We start from the raw sequence: 20850 nt of genomic DNA on the forward strand, positions 1-20850 counted from the left end.
TCTTAAAAACCTTCAATGGATTAAAAATGAATGAGAAGTGAGCTTAGTGGCTATCATTCATCGTTGAACACTGAGGTAGCGAATCACGCCGCTGCTTGTACATTTACCTATTTCTTTATCTTCCTTACACTTACACTTTTTGAAATGAAAACTTCTTTAGGCACGATGGGCGATTTTCGGGATGGGTAAAAACTTCAAGGTCACAAGCTAATTTTATTAGCTTTTTTGTTCCACGCACACATTTCAATTAATGGAAGTAACAAGTTTAGTATGCTCCTGGCTCCTTATTTTTTTTTTAAATTTTTTAAGTTTACACTACTGTCGGCAGTCCCGACTGACTGCCAATTTTTTACATTATCTTATTTTTAAAATATAGCGTGCCATAAGTCATTTCATCGAATTGATTACAAAATATCAAAAAAGCATTAATTACTTGATCATTTATTAAAAATATATCTATAGTTTCAGCCTAGCTTCACGATCATACGTTTTTTTCGAAACGCCTGGCAACTTTATGAAACTCAGTAATTACCTAGTAACGTTGACGTTTATATTGCAGCTAATCGAATGTCCTCGCCCCACCTTGGGTGAGGGATGCGGTGAAAGCTAAGGAATTTCCGGCCTCTAGAAGTGATAGTAGCGTAGACCACACGTTCAGTTTGCTCTTAGTAAGCTCCTAGTTCACAATTTTGATTCCTAGCTTCTCATTAAATCGAATACATTGATGAAGAAAGTTTTTGCTGCAGAATGGGTATTTTTTCAAACGTTTTGTTAAAAAAACTTTTTAGAATTTGTAATCTGCTTTCAAATTGATTTGATAGTTTCTCTTGCGTGCATGTAAAATGTGGAACGAACTTTTAATTGCAATTGTATCTAGAACGCCATCTTAGGCCACATATGAAAATACATCTGTTAAACTCATATTAATTTAAAACTAGTAGGTATTCGAAGTTAGTAAAAATCTTAACTAATTCGTAATTCGATCTCTTAAAAGGATTTCAACACAATCTTGGCCTTGTGCCGTTAGTGTCCAGTGGCTCCCTACAAATGTCTCTGACCACTTAGGTCCTAGTGGGGGTTTTCGAATATTCCGCTATCCCTTTCTGGGTGCAGTGGATTTAAATAGAGCTAAGTATTTTTAACAATGATGATCTATAGTGGTTAAGCCCTCAGCCTCATCGACGGACGGACTTTGGACGGTAGGGGGTTCGATTTTTGGCACGAAGTTATGTGCGTTTTAAGCAATAAAATATCACTTGTTTCAACGGTTAAGAAAAACATCGTTAGTGTAGCTGCATGTCTGAGAGTTTTCCATAATGTCCCCAAGGATGTGAAGGTGTGAAGTTGGTCAATCCGCACTTGACCAGCGTGGTGGACTATGGACCCATTCTCAGTAGTGAGCCAGTAATGGGTTGATGATGAGGCAGTATTTTTACGAAATGGTGTATTGTAATAAAAAATCTCATAGATCAAGCCTGTTAGGTCTCCATTCAGCGTGGCGCGGCTGAATGAAAGAGCAGGAATTTCAATTCAAACCTCTCGGCTATGACAAAGCGTCCGTAGTTAACACTTGTCACTACGGCTTCGAATTTTCAGCGCAGAGTTGTACGCTTGTATTCGGTTTTTTAACGAGAAAACTTTTGCTTTTTGTACACTCCAATAAATCTATTAACTTTTATAATACTTAATTGCGGAAGTTTGTTGTATGAAAAAAAATAGGACTTCCTTGCAATTTAAAACTTTAATTACAAAAGGTAAAGAAAATATCTACTCGCGAACAATCTTTTTTTCGTACAATTTAAAAAATAAAAAAAATCTATTATTTGGGATAGCGCCCCAGTAGAGAAAATTTCATAGCAGTTAGTTTAATTTTAAGTAAGTGAAGTTTTGTTCACATTATTTATTAGTTAATAGGCCCGCGACTTAATCCGTGTGGATTTAGGCTTTTAAAAATCCCGTGGGAACTCTTTAAATTAGTAGATAAAATTAGTGAGGTAGGGATTTTAGACCAATTTGACGTTTCTTTTACGGCTATTTCATAGCTCTCGACTGGGAAAACTCCAGTAAAGGTGCAGAAATACTTGGCATCTCAGTTCTAACAATAGTGTCTGATAAAGTTCAGGGAGACAATCATCTTTATTCCTCGCCAAATTTGAGACACAACTTTCAGCGCACAAAATGAATTAATTTTAAGCGATTTGGATCTTTGACCACCTTTGACTACGCAAAATTTTAAATATTCAAAGACTACATGTCAATTTTTTAATTTTGACAATATACTTACCAATTATTAAAAGAAATGTATGGATAAGTCTCTCTATTTTATTTATTTCAGGCTTATTAGTTTCAGTTGCATAACTTTGGTAGCTCTACATCCATAAATTTTACGATAAGTACCTATTTAATTTTTACGAGAATTTTCAAAGATAGTAAAAATAATTATTTAGGATTAGAAAAATTGGTTATTTATTTTTAAAGCTTATTTATATACTTACTTATAATATTTACTTTTGTTATTATACTCAATTAACACCTGCAAAAACTACCCATACCAATTTCCAAGATAGAACTTAGATACCTACGCACGTTGTTTGCAAAATTTCTATTACATTTTTAATTAATTTTCCTCAGAGATTTCTTTCAGAAATCCACTTATAAAGGAGCGCTGAGGCTCCCGGTTGATGGCATTGTAATTGTTAATTTACTTCACACTTATAACAAGACTAGATGAAAGACCCTTGCCTTTACAGGACCAGAAAATAAAAAAATAAGCTTCCGTTATCCATGTGATATTAAATCTCGTAATCACTACTCATATTATAATTGCGAGAGTGTGTTTGTTTGTTGGTTTATTGGTTTGTTGATTTGTCCTTCAATCATGTCGCGACGGAGCAACCGATCGGTCTGATTTTTTTGCATGGGTGTAGTTAAAAACCAGGAGAGTGACATAGGCTACTTTATATCCCGGATTATCAAAGAGTTCCCACGGGATTTTTAAAAACCTAAATCCACGCGGATGAAGTCGCGGCATCAGCTAGTTTTTTAGGGTTCCGTACCTCAAAAGGAAAAACGGAACCCTTATAGGATCACTTTGTTGTCTGTCTGTCTGTCTGTCAAGAAACCTACAGGGTACTTCCCGTTGACCTAGAATCATGAAATTTGGCAGGTAGGTAGATCTTATAGCTGACATATTTTGGGGAAAAATCTGAAAACCGTGAATTTAGGGTTAAATCACACAAAAAAAAATGAAATTGTGGTCATGAACTAATAATTAGTATTTTCAACTTTCGAAATGAGTGACTATATCAAGTGGGGTATCATATGAAAGGTCCTGACCTGGTACATTCTAAAACAGATTTTTATTTATTTTTATGCGTGATAGTTTTTGAATTATCGTGTAAAATGTCGAAAAAATACGACTGTAGTACGGAACCTTCATTGCGCGAGCCTGACTCGCACTTGCCTGGTTTTTTATACAATAGAGATGATTTATGCTAGACCGTGCACGGGCCCGAGCCGTGCCACGGACGAGGCTCGGATAACTCGGACACGGCACGTCTGATGTGACCTCATACAAATTCTCCATCTGGTGCCTGAGACGCGGCACGGTCTAGTATAAATCATCCCTTTAATCGTTTATTATGCGTCAGTTTTAATTATGCACATAATCTTTCTAAATACACAGTGTACTTAGAACGCTAGCAAAAACGAGGACAGGTTATAGTACTGATGATTACTAATAAGATATGTACCACAAAAATAAAACGCAAAAAAAACTGTATTTTCTAAAATTTTGCAATGTATCTAAATATATAAAAGGAAAAGGTGACTGACTGACTGACTGACTGACTGATCTATCAACGCACAGCTCAAACTACTGGACGGATCGGGCTGAAATTTGGCATGCAGATACCTATTATGACGTAGGCATCCGCTAAGAAAGAATATTTGAAAATTCAACGCCTAAGGGGGTGAAATAGGGGTTTGAAATTTGTGTAGTCCACGCGGACGAAGTCACGAGCATAAGCTAGTTACAAATAAAATATCTGACTGTTGCTAGTGGTTAACGAACGTTGCGTAGATAGGAACCGCGGGGTTGATACCACGTCGTAGGCGGGGAATTAACCCCGAGTTTGCACGCTATACCTTGCGGGTTTGTTAGTGTGTCTAATAAAGATTATCATGTTTTCAAATAATTTGTATAAGTAGTAATCATACCCGTGAATCATACCTAATATAATTACAGTTGAAATTTTGATTCGTTTATTATTATTATCAGTTGTTATTGATAACTATTTCCTAACAACAATATCTTCCAAAGTTTAGACTAGGTAAGTTAGTGCCAACGATATCGTGTAGGAAAGTTTATATCAGCTACAATAACACAGACAAAATCAATAACGTGTCAGTAGTTTCGTGAACTATCAAGCTATAAACAAAATTTCCTACCAATACTAGTTCGGACTACGTTAGTAATTAGTCGAGTGGAGAGTATTTTAATAGTTATAAATTTATTTCACAAAAAAAATAAAAACTATAATTAGTATGGAGTATATGGATTACTTAATTTACTGTAGAATAGTGTGAACCAGTGAGCAGTAACGCGTCGTGAAAAGCTAGCAGACATATTGTTTGTCTGCAAGCTTTTCACGACGCGTTTGTTGACAGTAAAAGACGAGAAGAGAGATATTAGTATGGAGTATATGGATTACCTACTTAACTTACTGTGAGATTGTATTTCCCAACGCGTAAAATATGCCTTTGGGAATAGAACAGATAGAATAGAGGATCAATTTAACACCATACTCGTACATTGTTGTGAACAAAACTTTGTTATCCACATAAAGACAATGTCGTGAACCTAGTTTGTAAACTACCAGAAGCTAAACAAAAGTTCCTCGGAGAGAATCAATTGGACTTTCATGACAAGCGGAGCGTACGTTCGTACCAGTGGAGTCGACTCGTACTTTACTTGTGAATTTCGTTTGCAAAGGATAGGGATTTACTTGGACAGTTTTTCCAGATTTACGGTGTTTGCAGCCTTTTCATAAACACATTTTGACTGTGAATTACCCATTCCATTCTTCAGGTACCGTACCTTATTTACTTATTGAATTTATTGAGAAAATGGGAAATACCTATTGTGTTGAGGTATTTTCTGCAAATCAAGCGTACAAATTTCTAAATAAAAAACCTAAACAATTTTAAACTATTATCTACTAGTATTTCCTTGCAACTTTTTTTTTTACAAATTCTGAAAGAACTCCGAGCTATAATTATATTACGCTATGAGCCGTGAAAAGGTAAGCAAACTTCCCGTTTATAACAACGAGTTTGCACCAAAAAACGTGTAATGTTTGCAAATCATCATACTTATGTGACGAATCTCTTATCTTGTTTTGCCCAATTTCCGTTCGCACTGCTAAAATCAAAGCTGTAATATGGTAAATTCTTTGACAGATTCCGAGATTCAATTGAAATACCAAACAAATTCCTCGCCAACTAATTTGTACGACAATCAAAACGCAGTTCAAAAAATATACAAAAATCCAACAATCATTTTGTTGCAAAAAATCTAATGGATGTTCGATCTAGGGAATGCTAATGTGTAGGACTTTGCAAATTGCAAGGTTGAATCGGCAATATTCGAGTCCAACAGATTCGTGATTAGGCTTCCAAATTACGTAATTAAGTGGTAAATATCTATTCAGTCCGCAATAATACCCGCGCCTCATTTTATTGTGCCTGGTAATGTCTCCCTGGAGGTAATTGTTCTTTGGGAATAAGTAGGTCAACGTTAGCGATTCTATAAGATATATCTTACAGGGTCCCGATCGTTGAACTCCCGAGCAGCAGACTCACTCAATTAAGTTTTCTATAAACCAGCTGATAATATATCAAAGGACTGACCAACTGATTATTATCAAAATATGCATAGCTCAGTTATCACTGGGTCTACAAACTTGAGATTTAGAGAACTTGAGAAAACCGTAAACGTAGACTCCCACTAGAAAAGAGCAGATGGCGAACCAGCGTAAACTTTTTATTTAATTTAATTTAAATAAGTACAAGCTAGCCCTTGACTGCAATCTCACCTGGTGGTAAATGATGATGCAGTCTAAGATGGAAGCGGGCTAGCCTGGAAGGGGTATGGCAGTTTTTATTAAACCCATACCCCTTTGGTTTCGAAAGTAAGGTGATTAAAAGAACACTGGAGAACATAAAAAAGGTAATAATATAATATTTAAAACTTTATTATTTAATGTACGAAACCTCAGCCACAAAGTTTATTTTATTTTGTATCATTAGAAATTTTATAAATCCCCTCTTCTAACAATAAGAACCAAATCTTATGCTATCATTTTCCTAATTTACAGAAACGATTTTGTAAATTGGAAAAATACTGTTTCTTTTGTATTTGTTGTGTTGTTGTATTACGTAGGCAACGGAAAATACCTGTTATATAATTTGCACTTTATAAAACATTTTAATGGGACATCTGTTACTTTGTTAAAGAATAAAAAAAGCTGTGTAATATTTTTGAATTCTCGTAGTATTAGGAATATATTTGATCTCGATATTCTACTTTGAAATAGTTACAACAATTCATTTATAACTTCATTGAATTTCAAATTTCTTTCTACAATATCATAAAATCTCAGAATTTGATATTCACTGAAGTTCTCCTTGAAAATGTATTAAAATGTTAAACCTTTCTTGGCGTCAGAGTATCTAGGGTATCTACTTTCGAATAGTGTCAGCCATTGGGGTTATTGATAGTGGTAGTATGATGAATTGCTAAGATCAATATTGACAAGACGCTCTTTCAATTTAAACTTACAAACTAAAATGACTAAAATGTGTAACAATATTATGATGTTGTTACTAGCTCTCTTCATCGTCCTCACTAGACGTCTTATGATTTTAGCATCAGCGATCGCCGATCGGTGATTTTGCGACTGCATCGATGCTGAATTGTGTTTTGACGACTTTTTGCGTTCGATCGCCGCGCCCCGCGCCCTGCAGCTGTATTGAAACCACACGTTTTAGCGATAGTTTCGATGCTGCATCGCGTTGTGACGACTTTTCGCGTTCGATGCTCTATTAAATAAAATAATAGGTTTTGACTCTTGAGATGTCTTTAATTTAAAAAAAGAAAATAAAACATTTTAATAGGGTCTATTTTTACACGAGAGAGAAGACAATTGTCACTATTTAGATACTAAACTACTTAGATAGATATTAAATATGTTAAGTGATAGATACTTAGATAAATTTGACTCAACAAGTTAACATAATAGGTGCGTACTTCCGCCCGGTTTAAAACAGAATTGCAGCCCTAAATTACATTTTCACTTCAAGTATTAGATTATACCCTTTAACTGCGTGAACTGTCGCTCGCAACGCAAGTTACTGGATAAGGGCCGTGTCACATTTTATTATTTAATGCACATCAACTCAAGTAGAGCATCGAATTATGAGCTTTATATTTAGCCACGTACGAATGGTAATATTTCCAAAACTTATAGATGGATAAACTAATAAAAGGAGTGAACGATTCGTTGTCAACACGTAGCGCACGCGTCGTAATTTCAGACCATCACGGCTCTTCGGCTACACAGTAGGTAGGTAGGTATGTGTTGCGCGGACTTTCGCCTAACTAATATTGTCAAAACTGACAAGCTTTTGTATAGTAGATAATACTATTTAATGGTACGTTCACATTATGGGCCATCGCAAGCAGGTGCAGGCAAGCGCACCGATTAAAAATATCGCAAAAGAACGTACCTATCGTAACAATATCTGCTGAAAAAGCAGTGCTTACAATGTGTTCATACGTGCGAACTGAAATTCGCTTTTTATGGACATGTTATAATTTTTGTTAGCGGCAATCGCACTCATTTCTAATATCGAAAATATCATGAATACTATATGACATAATAGGTACATATCCCTTGATTTCGATATTAATATTCCATGCAATATGTGACAGTGAAATACGTTCAAATTCAAATACGTGTTTGTCGCTACTCCTTTGGTGTAAAACACTCTTTACATGTAAAGCCTGAGTCACACACAACGCATGGCGTGACGAAGATGAGACGAATGGGGTTCTTAGAAGAAATACTTACAAGAAACTGAATGAAGGGGTTCGTACTGCGAGGCCTTAGAAAAGGGCTGAAGCAAATATAATGGTAGCCAAAGCAACCTTTATGACATTCCTGGTTATGAAGACAACACAAAACCGCGAGGAGCGGGTGTAGCAGCGCTTCTGTGATCGCCATTGCGCTCTGCGTTGTGACGTGCTTCAACCAGTCTTTTAAAAGAATATTAGCCATGTTAATCATGACTATTTACCTTTCCCCTCCAACTAAGCATTATCTCGTGCTCGGAGTAAGTACAATAATAGTGTAACGGGTGGGGTTTGAACCACCAACGTTTTGGATTTCGGTCCGCTCCTGTAACCGTTGTATTGAGGCTTCTTTGTATCATAAATTTAAAGATATTATAAAATTCCCGATAGGCAAAGCCATGGCAAAGCTCTTACAATTATTATATTATTTTTTAAGAAGTGAAGACAAATTCGTACCCTCGTGTGAATGACATACCCGTAACGACACAGATATTGGCACGAGGTTTACGCACCTTTTGATATCTTCAAGTGTGCTTCAAAAATGGCAGTCCGTTAACCGAGTTGCATAAATTATGCAAGCTTACACGCGCGTTCAATGTAACATCCTGTCATGCAGTTGCCAACATGCCGCTCTACCATTACGCGTTGTGTTTGTTTTAGGCTTATCGCCTGGGAGGCAATTTCCTTACATTAATTATGCGGCTGATGAAGATCCTCCAGACTGGTAGACCCGCTCATTTATTTGCCCCGGCAGGCAGTCTGTCTGTCGTTAACAAAATATTAGTGCTTAAATGTAGCTGTACCTATTTTGTCTAGTATTTGAGAACTAATATTTTGCTAGCTAGTCCATCTTATGCAATACGGACTATATTACAAGGACATTTATAGCAAACCTAAACATGAGACCTATAGAACTTAAGGAATAACATTATGTAATTTAAGTGTGTAGTTCTATGGGCGATTTCGTAACAAAAAAACTTAGGTAATTGTGTGTTAGCGTTGAAAAGCTAGAACAACGCACTACAAAACCGAAATGTCATTCATTCTAAAGGCCGATATTTGTTGCCGGCTACTGTACGTGTTGCAGCAATTCTATATAAGCTTACGAGAGATACGTTTAAAATAAAACGTACTTGGACAGCTTTTAGCTCATGAAACTACTGTCTAAATTAATAAGTACATTTGAATGCAAACCGTGAAAATGGTGGATTCGTGTAGTTTCATTATGCTGATGTAGTTTGGAAAGTTGAATAAGGTTCATAAGGGTAGATTCACTTAGCCATTTAATTATTTAAAAATGTTCTTCTACGAGTATCTCACGAAGTCTGTTTGCTTACGTTTGTTGGCTTGCATTTCAAACATAATGGACATTGCTTTAGTAGTTGTAAACTCGGTTCACTGATGGTGCATTCGCCAGACCCTCGTATAACTTTCAAATAAACGGCTCTTATATGTTGCCGTAAATCTGTCATATATTATGGACGGGCTAGTATAGTTATTTAACAAATTCATACTTTAGTAGATTTACGTACCTAAACTTCGGACTTATTGCGTTCTTCATTTTCAAAAGTTATGCTAGGCCCTCCGATGATAACGCTATCGCGCAGGCCGCAACTAAGTACCCTTGTGTGTAAAGGACCTTCTAGATACCAGTATGTAGGAAATGCCAACCATGGCTTCGAATTCTATAGTACGCGACAGGTCGAGATGGCAATCGGGGAGGGAACAACCCCCGCGCTAACCTGGAGCGGGCGGGTGCGGGTGACGTGCGGTGTGCATGGCGTCCCCCTTGTTGAGTTTTTAATTTTTTACATTTTTAATCGACGTCAGGTCCATTCTTTTAGTAAACGAGTTGTATGTAGGAAACCCGCATCTTCGCCCACGACTTCCACGAGCAGTAGTAAACACGCTATGTAAAGACTAAGATGGCAACATGCTAAGCTAGCAATTTTAGCATTATAGCAGATGGCAAGAAACCTTACACTTGAAAAGCCACTCGAGAAGTAATTAATGTACAACGTACTTTCATATAATTTAAAGGATATGGGGATCTGATACGAAGTGTCTTCCTAATTGGTATAGGTAGGTACACGGCTTTGTATACGCTAGTTTCCAAGTTAGCACACAAGTTAAATTAAGCAAGGCAGTATCGGTTGCCTGCTACCGACGGATAAACTTAGTCCGAGCCAATTAGCCCTAAACAATCATCGAGGTATATAATGTTTTAGACACCATTTTTACGTTTTATTTACATGAAATCGAATCTGTCGAAAAAAAATCTTTCTCGATTGTTACTTTATAACAATCGAGAAATTTTATCTACTAAAGTCAGTAAAAATAATATTTGCTTAATTATGAGTAGGGAGCAGGTATACATACTATTAGGTACCTACATAGTTTTCAGCATTTCCGTAATATCAACATTTTTTTATTAAAAAAAAATTGATAATTTGGTTTTATCTCTCTTTTTAAAAACATGTTTTTTATTTAATAGGAAGATACAAAAAACAAAAATACCAAACTTATTCTAGAACATAAAATTACAAATCGAAAATATCATCTAAACCACCGCAACGAGGCAGGGTGCCCAGAACGCTGGCAGCGTTACCTCGTTGAATGGCCAGACTAATATGCTGACCGAGGTAACTGCCAGCCCTCCGGTCTCTCTTTTTTGTTTGTTTCTCGAAGCAAGGCAAGTAGTGACTTAGTAAGTTACTCAATTTACAATGCTGAGAACTATAAAATCGTCTGCAGGGTCATCAATCTTAGAACAAATAGCATGGTACTTCAATTCATTTAGTACCAAAAGTCAATAGCAGACCGCGCTACTGTGACTGGACAAATTCGATATATTATTCTGTGGTCAAGGCATCCCATGTTTAATTTTTCTACCAAATTGGTAGTTTAGTTTACATTAACATATTTGTATTTTAAAGAAAAAAATATTCTCTAACAATTAATTTCTATATACCAATATTTTATTTGGTTCTACCTTTGGTATGTATCATTGATTTAATAAATATTCTTCAAAATAAAATTGTCAGACAATTTTTTGCTATTGATATGGTAGAAATTGGGCAAACAACCTGGTCTGTGCTGGCGGTCGTAATGTTTTCTGATTTTGCTATTTTCAATACCTTTTGTAACTATTTAAAGCCAGTTTTTAGTGATTTCACGCTACGTTTAGCAAACCAGTGAACCTAACCCACGCTAAGTAAGCTGTCAGAGATTCTAGTGTTTTGAGACCAAAGAAATTTTAAGTTTTCCGTACCCATGTTTGAAACAGAGACTTCCAGTGTTTTGAGACAGGACTCCAGTGTTTTGAGACAGAACTCCAGTGTTTATTTACGAGACAGGACTCCAGTATAGTTGTAGTTAGGTACTAGTTAAGTTTAGTGAACATTTCTTACAAGAGGGGCTGTATTCCAGGCTGTTCAGGTTCACTGCAGGTTTGTAAATTCCATTGTAATACCGGTCATATCTACTTTAATCCTTGAATGCAATTTTTATTAAATTCCTTGAACTTGATGACAATATGGTTCACGCATAGGTTTTTCTTTAAGTATTGGGCGTTCCGATCCAGTGATAGATTCTCTTGACGATTCGAAAGCACCTATTTACAAGTTTATTTGCATAAAGAAGTAGGTATTTCTTTAGTTTTTCTAGACCAAATTCCTATCATGATCAACACATCGCTGGCTCACTACAGAGCACGGGTCACTTCTTAGAGTGAGAAGGGGTTTAGGCATAGTCTACCACACTGGCCACGTGCGGATTGGTAGACTTCACACCCTTTGATAACATTATGGAGAACTTTCAGGCATGCAGGTTTCCTCACGATGTTTTCCTTCACCGTTAATGCAAGTGATATTTAATTAGTTAAAACACACAACTCCGAAAAGTTAGAGGTGCATGCCCTAGATTGAACCCCCGACCTCAGATTAGATGTGATTAGATTAATTGAGTCAGATTTAGTGAACATGTTATGAACTTGTGACCATACTAAGATACTCATATTTTTACTTTTCAGGTTTAGAAAATGTCCTGCATGAATTTCCAAATCGTGCAAAAGATTTGGATCGTTTTATGACCTGGATTCATAATATTGATATCTTGAAACTAAACTACTCGGCACCAGACCCCAGTCCTCAGGCAACTTTATAAACTGTTTTAGGATAAGGAAGAGTGATTAGGATTAATTTTGGTAAAAATAAAGATTAGAATCCAAAAATTTCTATTATTTAAAAATATGTGTTCAGATTAATTATTATAGATTTTTTTTAAATTTACATGATATGTTAAATTGTAAGGGAGTCAAATATTAATAAATAATTAATCTGAACACAATCCTACCTTCCATAGCAGTCCTATATGTATGTATTATATGTATAGGTATGAACCTATAAAGCAGTCTATATATATAGGTAGGTATGTACATATTATAAATATTAGTTCCATTCGTCAGATACAGATGGCGCTACTAAGCTGTTGCCACTATTAGCTCGCGAGATAGTACTCTATTTCCATATGTTAAAAGTACTCTGTGATCGTCTGTCACGTCAGTCTATATTTTGGAACATTTTTTTTTGAATTTTCTTACAACTTTCTTAATACTTATTAGGTAACCCTTGATGTCGTCAATTCGTACTTCGTACCTAATTACTACGCATACCTATACATGAATATGCAAGAAGCGGCGTATTGTAATTAACCAACATGAAGCACGAGCGACAACCATATTTCATGAATATAATAATGAAATACGGGGATCGCAATCATTTGTCTGGTATAATGTTACATGTGTAAATATTAACTAAGCTCATCTAAACGACGACGGCGGTAATCTGACAGTAGTGTTAGTTTTGGATATTAAGTTCCACATCTAATCTGATTAGTTTGACAACCTTAATGGTAATAATACTTCCCCTGTTGATTTCTGCTCTATACTCGTATGTATACGGTGACGAATTTCTGTTACATTTCATTCGGATCCAGGAGAACCAACGGGGTCAGGGCCAGTAATTTTTTCTAAAGAAATATTTGACACAACACTTTAATTATGTGAAAGTGTCTGTCACGATTTATACGGCCAATTAAATTTGATGTTTGGTACAGAGATAGCTTGCCTCCCGGGGACAAGTATAGGCTAGTACATTTTGGCTCGGAAAAACAAAGAGTTCCCATGGAATCTTTAAAAACCTAATTCCACGTGGACAATGTCACGGGCATTATTTATTATTTGGTATAAAGTGATAGCTTGCATCCCGTATTAAAAAAAACCTAAATTCATGCAAAAGGAAAATATATTTTGTCCTTGTACTTTTCGGAGTTATGTGGCATGTGCGTTTAAGCAATTAAAATATCACTTGATTTAACTGTAAAGGAAAACATTGTGAGGAAACCTACATGCCTAAATTTCTGCATACCTTTTGTTTTCAAAAATGTGTTAAGTTTGCCAATCCGCATTTGGTCAGCGTGGACTGAGAACTGGTCTCCTCAGATCAAATCCTTCTCATTTTGAGAGGAGATCTGTTCTCAGGAGGGATGGAGATGGTGATGATGTGTAAGTTTGTAATGTGTTGTACCAAAATATTATCTTACCATTTGGACACGTGAAGAGGTTGGTCTGCAAAAAAAAGAAAAAAAAGGACATTAGTTTCTAAGCACGTCAAATAGTAATATTATGCAAATTTGTAATATACATATATTATAATATACTCAATGGCTTAGATGCACAATTTATCATTTCGGAAGAGAAACTTGTCATGAGCAATTAGGGGCGACGAAGCATCGTTTTCTCCTGAGACAATAATATGAGTTCATATCGTATCAACAAATGACCATGACTTGCATTGCAATAATTGAGCGTTCTAACCACTTCTAAGCATTATTTACAGGTTACTTGTGAATAACGTACGTAACTTTTGTATACCTAATTGATAGGATAATTTTTTATAGTATTCAAAAGCTCCTTCCTCGGAATTATCTTTGCTAGAATCTGTAAATGAGGAAGACTAAAAATATAAAATTATTTTACCGTGGTCAAAAGCTAATAGGAATACCTTGACAGTTCCTGAGGCAAACGTCATTTACAAATGAGAGAAAGAAGGTACTAATAGCTGTCAGGAGTATTTGGACTTGTGCCTCTTCAGCTTCGCAGCCCGTTGAGCTATATTGGTCACTCGCTGGTCGTTCTACGGATCATTCCTGATTTGATCAGGTACAGAAACGGCGAGTATTATAGCGCTCTTCATCGCTGGTTTGCGTGGTTTAGTGTATGTGCTTTAAATCTAGTGGCTGTGGAAGCCCACACAGCTTTGAGGAGCTATAGAAGTTGGAGTATTAAGGTGTTATAATAGCGAATAGCTGACAGAGGATATTGAGTCAGTTGCAAGGAGCCGCTGGATTCTAGAGTTGGGATCACTGTTTGTGGACATCCTTTCAAGTGATGAGTCCATTGTAGTATAACAGAACGCGCAACCAAAGATAAGCTGTTATTACTTATCTCAGAGTCACTCAGCGGGCGATGGAGAGAGCTTTGCTGGAGTTTCTCTACGTGATCAAATCAGAAATGAGGAGATCCGGAGGAGAACTAGAGTAACCGACACAGTCCAACGGGTTGCGAAGCTGAAGTGGCAATGGGCAGGGCACATAGTTCGTAAAATCGATAGACGTTGGGGCCCAAGGTGCTGGAATGGCGACCTCCGCACCGGAAGACGCAGTGTTGGAAGACCCACCACTAGGTGGACGGACGACATCAGACGGGTCGCAGGGAGCCGCTGGATCCAGGCGGCGCAAGACGGTGGCGTGTGGAAGTCCCTACAAGAGACCTATATCCAGCAGTGGACGTCTATCGGTTGATGATGATGATGATAATGACTTATCTCTGGCGCAACCGATATCAGCGGAGAGTGTGCTGAGGAACTATTTGATCTACTTACCTTTTCGCTATTTTATTATCAGGCCGCGAAGCATTGTAAAGGTCTGCACACATATATTATCGAAATTCCATGGATTCGTACGAAGTTATTCGCTTTCTCGTTTCTAATACGCACTGCTAGAATATGGAATGCCCTTCCGGCTTTCGTTTTCTCCGCCAACTACAATATTAGGACAATAAAAAAAGCCACCTCACGCTCCACCTTAGGCTGCATCACCACCGTTCACATCATCACATATTACAGTCATGAAAGCACATGCCTATCATCATCATCATCAACCGATAGACGTCCACTGCTGGACATAGGTCTCTTGTAGGGACTTCCACACGCCACCGTCTTGCGCCGCCTGGATCCAGCGGCTCCCTGCGACCCGTCTGATGTCGTCCGTCCACCTAGTGGGGGGTCTTCCAACGCTGCGTCTTCCGGTGCGAGGTCCTATATTTAGATAAAAATAAGGAGGAATTATGCCTTCTGTTTTCCATTCTAAAATCGGTATGCAAGTCGTGACAGAAACATTTGGAGTAGCTTGCCAAAGGGAAAGTGCGATCGAGGACACCGCCACCACCCGTGACCGCAATTTGATACCTAAATTTCAAACCAATAAATGTTTTATGATTCGGAACAAAGTAATTGGACTAAACGTGTAATGGCATTGTTTTATGATGGCTGTGGAAATTGTAATTAATGTAAAGTTCTCGAGGCGACACTGGTTGATTTACCTACTTCGGTTATTGTCTTCAGAATGTTGTGTTAGCTGGCTGGCTTTGTGCCTACCAAGATCGCTTCCATTCATCCATTCATCCATCCACCCATCCATTCACCCATCCATCCATCCATCCATCCATCCATCCATCCATCCATCCACCCATCCATCCATCCATCCATCCATCCATCCATCCATCCATCCATCCATCCATCCATCCATCCATATCCATACAACCATAAATACGAAAGTGTGTTTGTTTGTTCTTCTTCCACCATACCGCAACGAAGGAACGGATCAGCGTGTTTTTTTGCATTTTGCAAGGGGTTGACATATTATTAGGAACTTTTATCTCGGAAAGTCAAGGAGTTCCCACGGGATTTAAGAAACCTATATCCAAGCGGACGAAGTCGCGGGCATCGCTAGTATGTACTTTATATTTTTATATTCGATGAAAAGTTAGCTCTTGACTGTGATCTCACCTGGTAGGAAGGATACAGTGTAAGATAGAAGCGGGACCGGCCAGCGCGGAGCGGAGCGGCGCGCGGCGCGGCGGGTGATTCTCTAGCTCAATGATCAACACTGAATTATAGCCACCGAGCTCATTTGACATTTATTTTTGATCCATTGAATGTTTTCTACCAAAAATGATTTTAATATCACTCAGTGAACCAACCAATGTTAAATGAGCTCAGTGGCTATCATTCAGTGTTGATAACTGAGTTAACGAATCATCCAGCAGGACCTATATATATGACCCGCAGGGAAAAGGTGACTGATTGACTGATTGATCTATCAACGCACAGCTTTTAAACTACTAGACGGATCCGGGCTGAAATTTGGCATGCAGATAGCTTTTATGATGTAGTTGTAGGCATCTGCTAAGGATTTTTGAAAATATAGCCCCTACGGGGGTAAAATTTAGGGGTTTGAAATTTGTGTAGTCTACGCGGATGAAGTCGCGGGCTTAAGTTAGTAGTCAATACTATGTAAATAAGTAAATAGTTTGAAAGACATAGATATACCTACTACACTGAGTTGTGCATTTATTTTAGAGGAGATGACCATTATAAATGCAACATCGGATATGGCTTTTACCTAAATCAAACACAGTGTTGAAAGTGGCCACTGCGGACCAAACTCATTATTCAGGTTGAATTTAACAAGTTATTACGTAGTTGGCAATTTGCATCAGCCTCAGCAGGATGAAAGTTGTTTAGATTTCGATCTGTTTAGCTAGTTACCTACTCGTAACTCGCCTACAGACCTTTATGAAAATGATCATATCAAATGAACGACAGTTCTTTACTATTTACCTACATGCTGCTTCTTTCTACAATTAAAACTGTGAACGCATAATACTTATTATAGAAATAATATAGGTATTACATTTTAAACTTATAATTTTTTTTAACAATTTGTACCTACCTATATTCATCTATTACTTTCTGCCTAATATAAAATAAGAGTAAGTTTTTGGCTAATTCCCTGAAACGTACTAACAATAAATTAGGTGATTTTAATTAAACGGATAATACCTACTGTTCTGGCCAAATTCTGGCAGTGAAACTGCAGTCGTGGACCCAATTTTTCAATATAATTAGGTACTCACAGATAATAAACGGTTGCTCATTGTTTTTCTACGATTATTTCCTTTTTTTATCAGACATAGCATTGTCACGTTTTAACTCTGTCTTAAGTCTAAGCTAAGTTAGAGTGCGCTCTATAGATTGCAGCCTATGTCTATGTCGGCGCTGTCTAGTTTTAGTTTCTTAAGTCTGAGCAAAGTCAAAGTGCGCTGTATAGGTTTTAGATCTCTATGGGTTTTATCTCTAAGTATTTGACAGACTTATGTAAGAGATATAGCTCTGTCTCGTTTTAACTCTGTCTTAAGTCTAAGCAAAGTTAGAGTGCGCTCTAGAGATCTCATCCTTAGATCTATAGACAGAGCGTACTTTGACTTAGCTCATACTATAGATTTTAGTCTGAGAAAAAGATCATCTTTGGATTATAATGATTACTAAGTCTAAAAGGTGATTTTGTTTCTTTTACAATGCAATGCAAGTCGGACAAAATGAAGAGAACTAACTACTACGGTATTCGAACAACGTAATATTTTTCAATTTAGTATGGCAACAGCTCCAACAGCTGCATCCAGTGTAGCTCTATTGAATTACGTGTTTTACATTTTACATATCCGCAAAAGGGATTTATTCTCTCCGTGTGAAACAGATGTGATAATTAGTTTTCGTTACACAAAACTGAAATTCGGCTTTAAAATTAGGAGATAGAAATGATTTTAATTCTAATAACAATTCAAATAAATAATAATTTATCTTATTGAAGTAGATGTCATGATCAACCTATCGCCAGCCTAATAGTACGGGTCTCTTCTCATTTAAGGTTGAGGCCATAGTCCCCCATGCTGTTCCAGTACGTATTGGCAGCCTTCACAGTTCACACACCTTTGAGAACATTACGAAGAACTATCAGACATGCAGGTTTTCTCTAGATGTTTTCTTTACAGTTAAAGCAAGTGATATTAATATAAGAAAACAATTTAAAAGCTCCGAAAAAATTAATTGCAAACGAACCAAAAGTTTTAATTTAATACATTACAGTGATGATAGTATAACTTCTCGATAGCCTATTTCAGTTAAACAAACTTTTGCTACTCAAAAGCTACAAAGTTTTAGTCTTCTAATGATAATTTTCATAGCTTTATTATTCAAAGTTATGAAGCGATTATGTGAGCCGTAAATCTAATAACTTTTATCAGAAACTTTTTTGGTATTTGCTTCGGGGCTCGGTAATTAGTTGATCTAAACTCCTTTTGTTACCATTGATTTATGGCATAATCTCTTAATTTAATACAATGAATGGTCTGGCAAGATTAAGCTCCCTCCACACGAAAGTTGTGATTATCACATATTCACATTGCTACAATCTCAATTGAATATAATATGTTCGTTGTTCAAGCGGCAGTAAAAATACACACTCTGTGAAAATTTCAACTCTCTACTTATTACGGTTCATAAGTTACAGCCCGCTGACAGACAGACGGATGGATAGCGGAGACAGATAGAAACAGTTTATGTCAGTTAGGGAACTTCTAACAAAACGTCGAGGCTTCGACGTCACTGGCAGACGTATTTGACGCCTGCTAGTTAGTACATTTGACGCAGGTTGCCCTAAAGTAGCCCTATTTTTCTTTGATTTCACGTCACCATTGCCTTACATATTTTGACATATCGTCGATTCATGATCAGACCGAGAGTTCCCTCACTGTATTTCACTCTGGTAATAGGGTCCCGTTGGCCCGTACGGAAAATGACGTAAAAACTCTCACCTCTGAAAAGGAAGGCGCGACGAGTGATAGGAGTACGACGACACTCAGTGCCGTCCGACACCTTATCAGCATCGTAAATCTGAAACAAACGTAACACATTAATTATTCGCCGGGAACCTTATTAAATCGTATATTGAACTCTAGTGTTTAGTACCTTACTTTTTTAAATTATAATACTAGAGGATGCGCGCGACTTCGTCCGCGTGGGTTTTTAAAAGTCCTGAGGGAACTCTTTGTTTTCCGGGATAAAAAGTAGCCTATGTCCTTCCCGGGGTTGTAATCTAGCTCTGTACCAAACTTCATCAAAATCGGTTAAACTGTTGGACCGTGAAAAGCTAGCAGACGGACAGACAGACAGACACACTTTCGCATTTATAATATTAGTATGGAAGTATGGATTATGTCACACCACACTGTATAGTTTACAAAAGCTTTTTTTTTAATATTTTCTATTTTGCTCCCCAAGAGTGACCGCCGTTTTCAAAATTAATTTAATACGTTATACGGACGAAACCCTAAAAATTCATGAGTTCATGAGATCATGAGTGAGCTTCGTATTTAAATGATATTTTTTTCATTTAAATACGAAGCTGTAGTTAGTTTCTGAAGAAGCGTTAGGTAGGTACTGGAAGTCCAATTAACTTTGCGAAAAGTTGAGGCGACCAATTTATCTCAATACCGGGAAGCGACACTAGTGCTGGGTTTTCGGTTTACTAATTAAGAAAATTGCTTTACATTATTTACGTAGTTTGGTTTTCATTTTTGGTTTTCTAGCTGACTCGCCCCGGCTCCGCTCGGGTGGAATTTAGAAAATCGGGGTGGAGATTATTTACGAAAATAGGACCGAAAACCCAAATATCAATTTTAATGGAAATGACTTTTAAAATGACAGACTTTCATACAAAACTTTCATCCCCCATTTAACCGCCTATACAGTGGAATTTCGAAAAATCCTTTCTTAGTGGATACCTACTCTTTACTTTAAAGTTCAAACACACCGTCCAGCCAGCGGTTTATGCTGTGCGTTGATATAATTATGTCAGTCGGTCAGTCAGAACTTTGAATTTTATATATATAGATTAGTTCCGCTTCAATTTTATTACAAACTAGCTGACCCGCCCCGGCTTCGCTCGGGTGGAGTATTTCGGACTGGGAGTGTCATCGTGAAGCCGTTGCTTGATACCTAAAATATCAATTCACTATCAGAAATTCTAAAATCCCCACGATTTAGGACTTTAGTACTTGGCAGCATCAGGATTGAGGAGTTAGGATCCGAAGTTCAATGATGTAGCCTATGCTTGGTACCTAAATTAATTTTGCATCATCCGCAGTTACTGAAACATTATAGTTTAGGAGTGCTGTACCCTACATCATCAGGGTTGAGGAGTTGGGACTTGAAGTCTGAGAGTAAAGTCGTTGCTTAGTACCTACAATATGAATTCACTATGAACACTTCCTGAATCTTGATAACTCAGGCGGGCAGTAACCCTGCAGCATCAGGATTAAGGAGTTGAATCCAGAATTTTTATGTGACCACCACGAAAACTTTTTTTGTTGATTTAAAAAAAAAATTGCAAATCGGTCCAGAAACCTCGAAAAAATCGATGTAGAAAAAAGAACCACCTCCTTTTTGACAGTCAGTTAAAAACCAAGACCTTGAAATATTTACGGAACAATCTTTAAAATATCCCCTTTCTAACAAAAAAAGAATGAATGAAATCGG

At 37.2% G+C, this 20850-nt stretch overlaps 1 protein-coding gene across 3 annotated transcripts in view; it reads right to left on the reverse strand.

The window, feature by feature from the left end:
* Positions 1 to 20850, reverse strand: part of uif (sushi, von Willebrand factor type A, EGF and pentraxin domain-containing protein uif) — a 118764-nt gene that overhangs the window by 29990 nt on the left and 67924 nt on the right. For all 3 annotated transcript variants that reach the window (XM_034973973.2, XM_069502084.1, XM_034973972.2), the window contains exons 2-3: positions 19128 to 19206; positions 13736 to 13760 (exon numbers count right to left, since the gene is read on the reverse strand). In XM_034973973.2, coding sequence (XP_034829864.1) covers positions 13736 to 13760; positions 19128 to 19199 — 97 coding nt within the window. In that variant the 5' untranslated portion in view covers positions 19200 to 19206. The remainder of the gene's footprint in view (positions 1 to 13735; positions 13761 to 19127; positions 19207 to 20850) is intronic.

The sequence above is a fragment of the Maniola hyperantus genome, chromosome 12 (assembly GCF_902806685.2).
Source record: "Maniola hyperantus chromosome 12, iAphHyp1.2, whole genome shotgun sequence".
Lineage (NCBI taxonomy): Eukaryota > Metazoa > Arthropoda > Insecta > Lepidoptera > Nymphalidae > Maniola > Maniola hyperantus.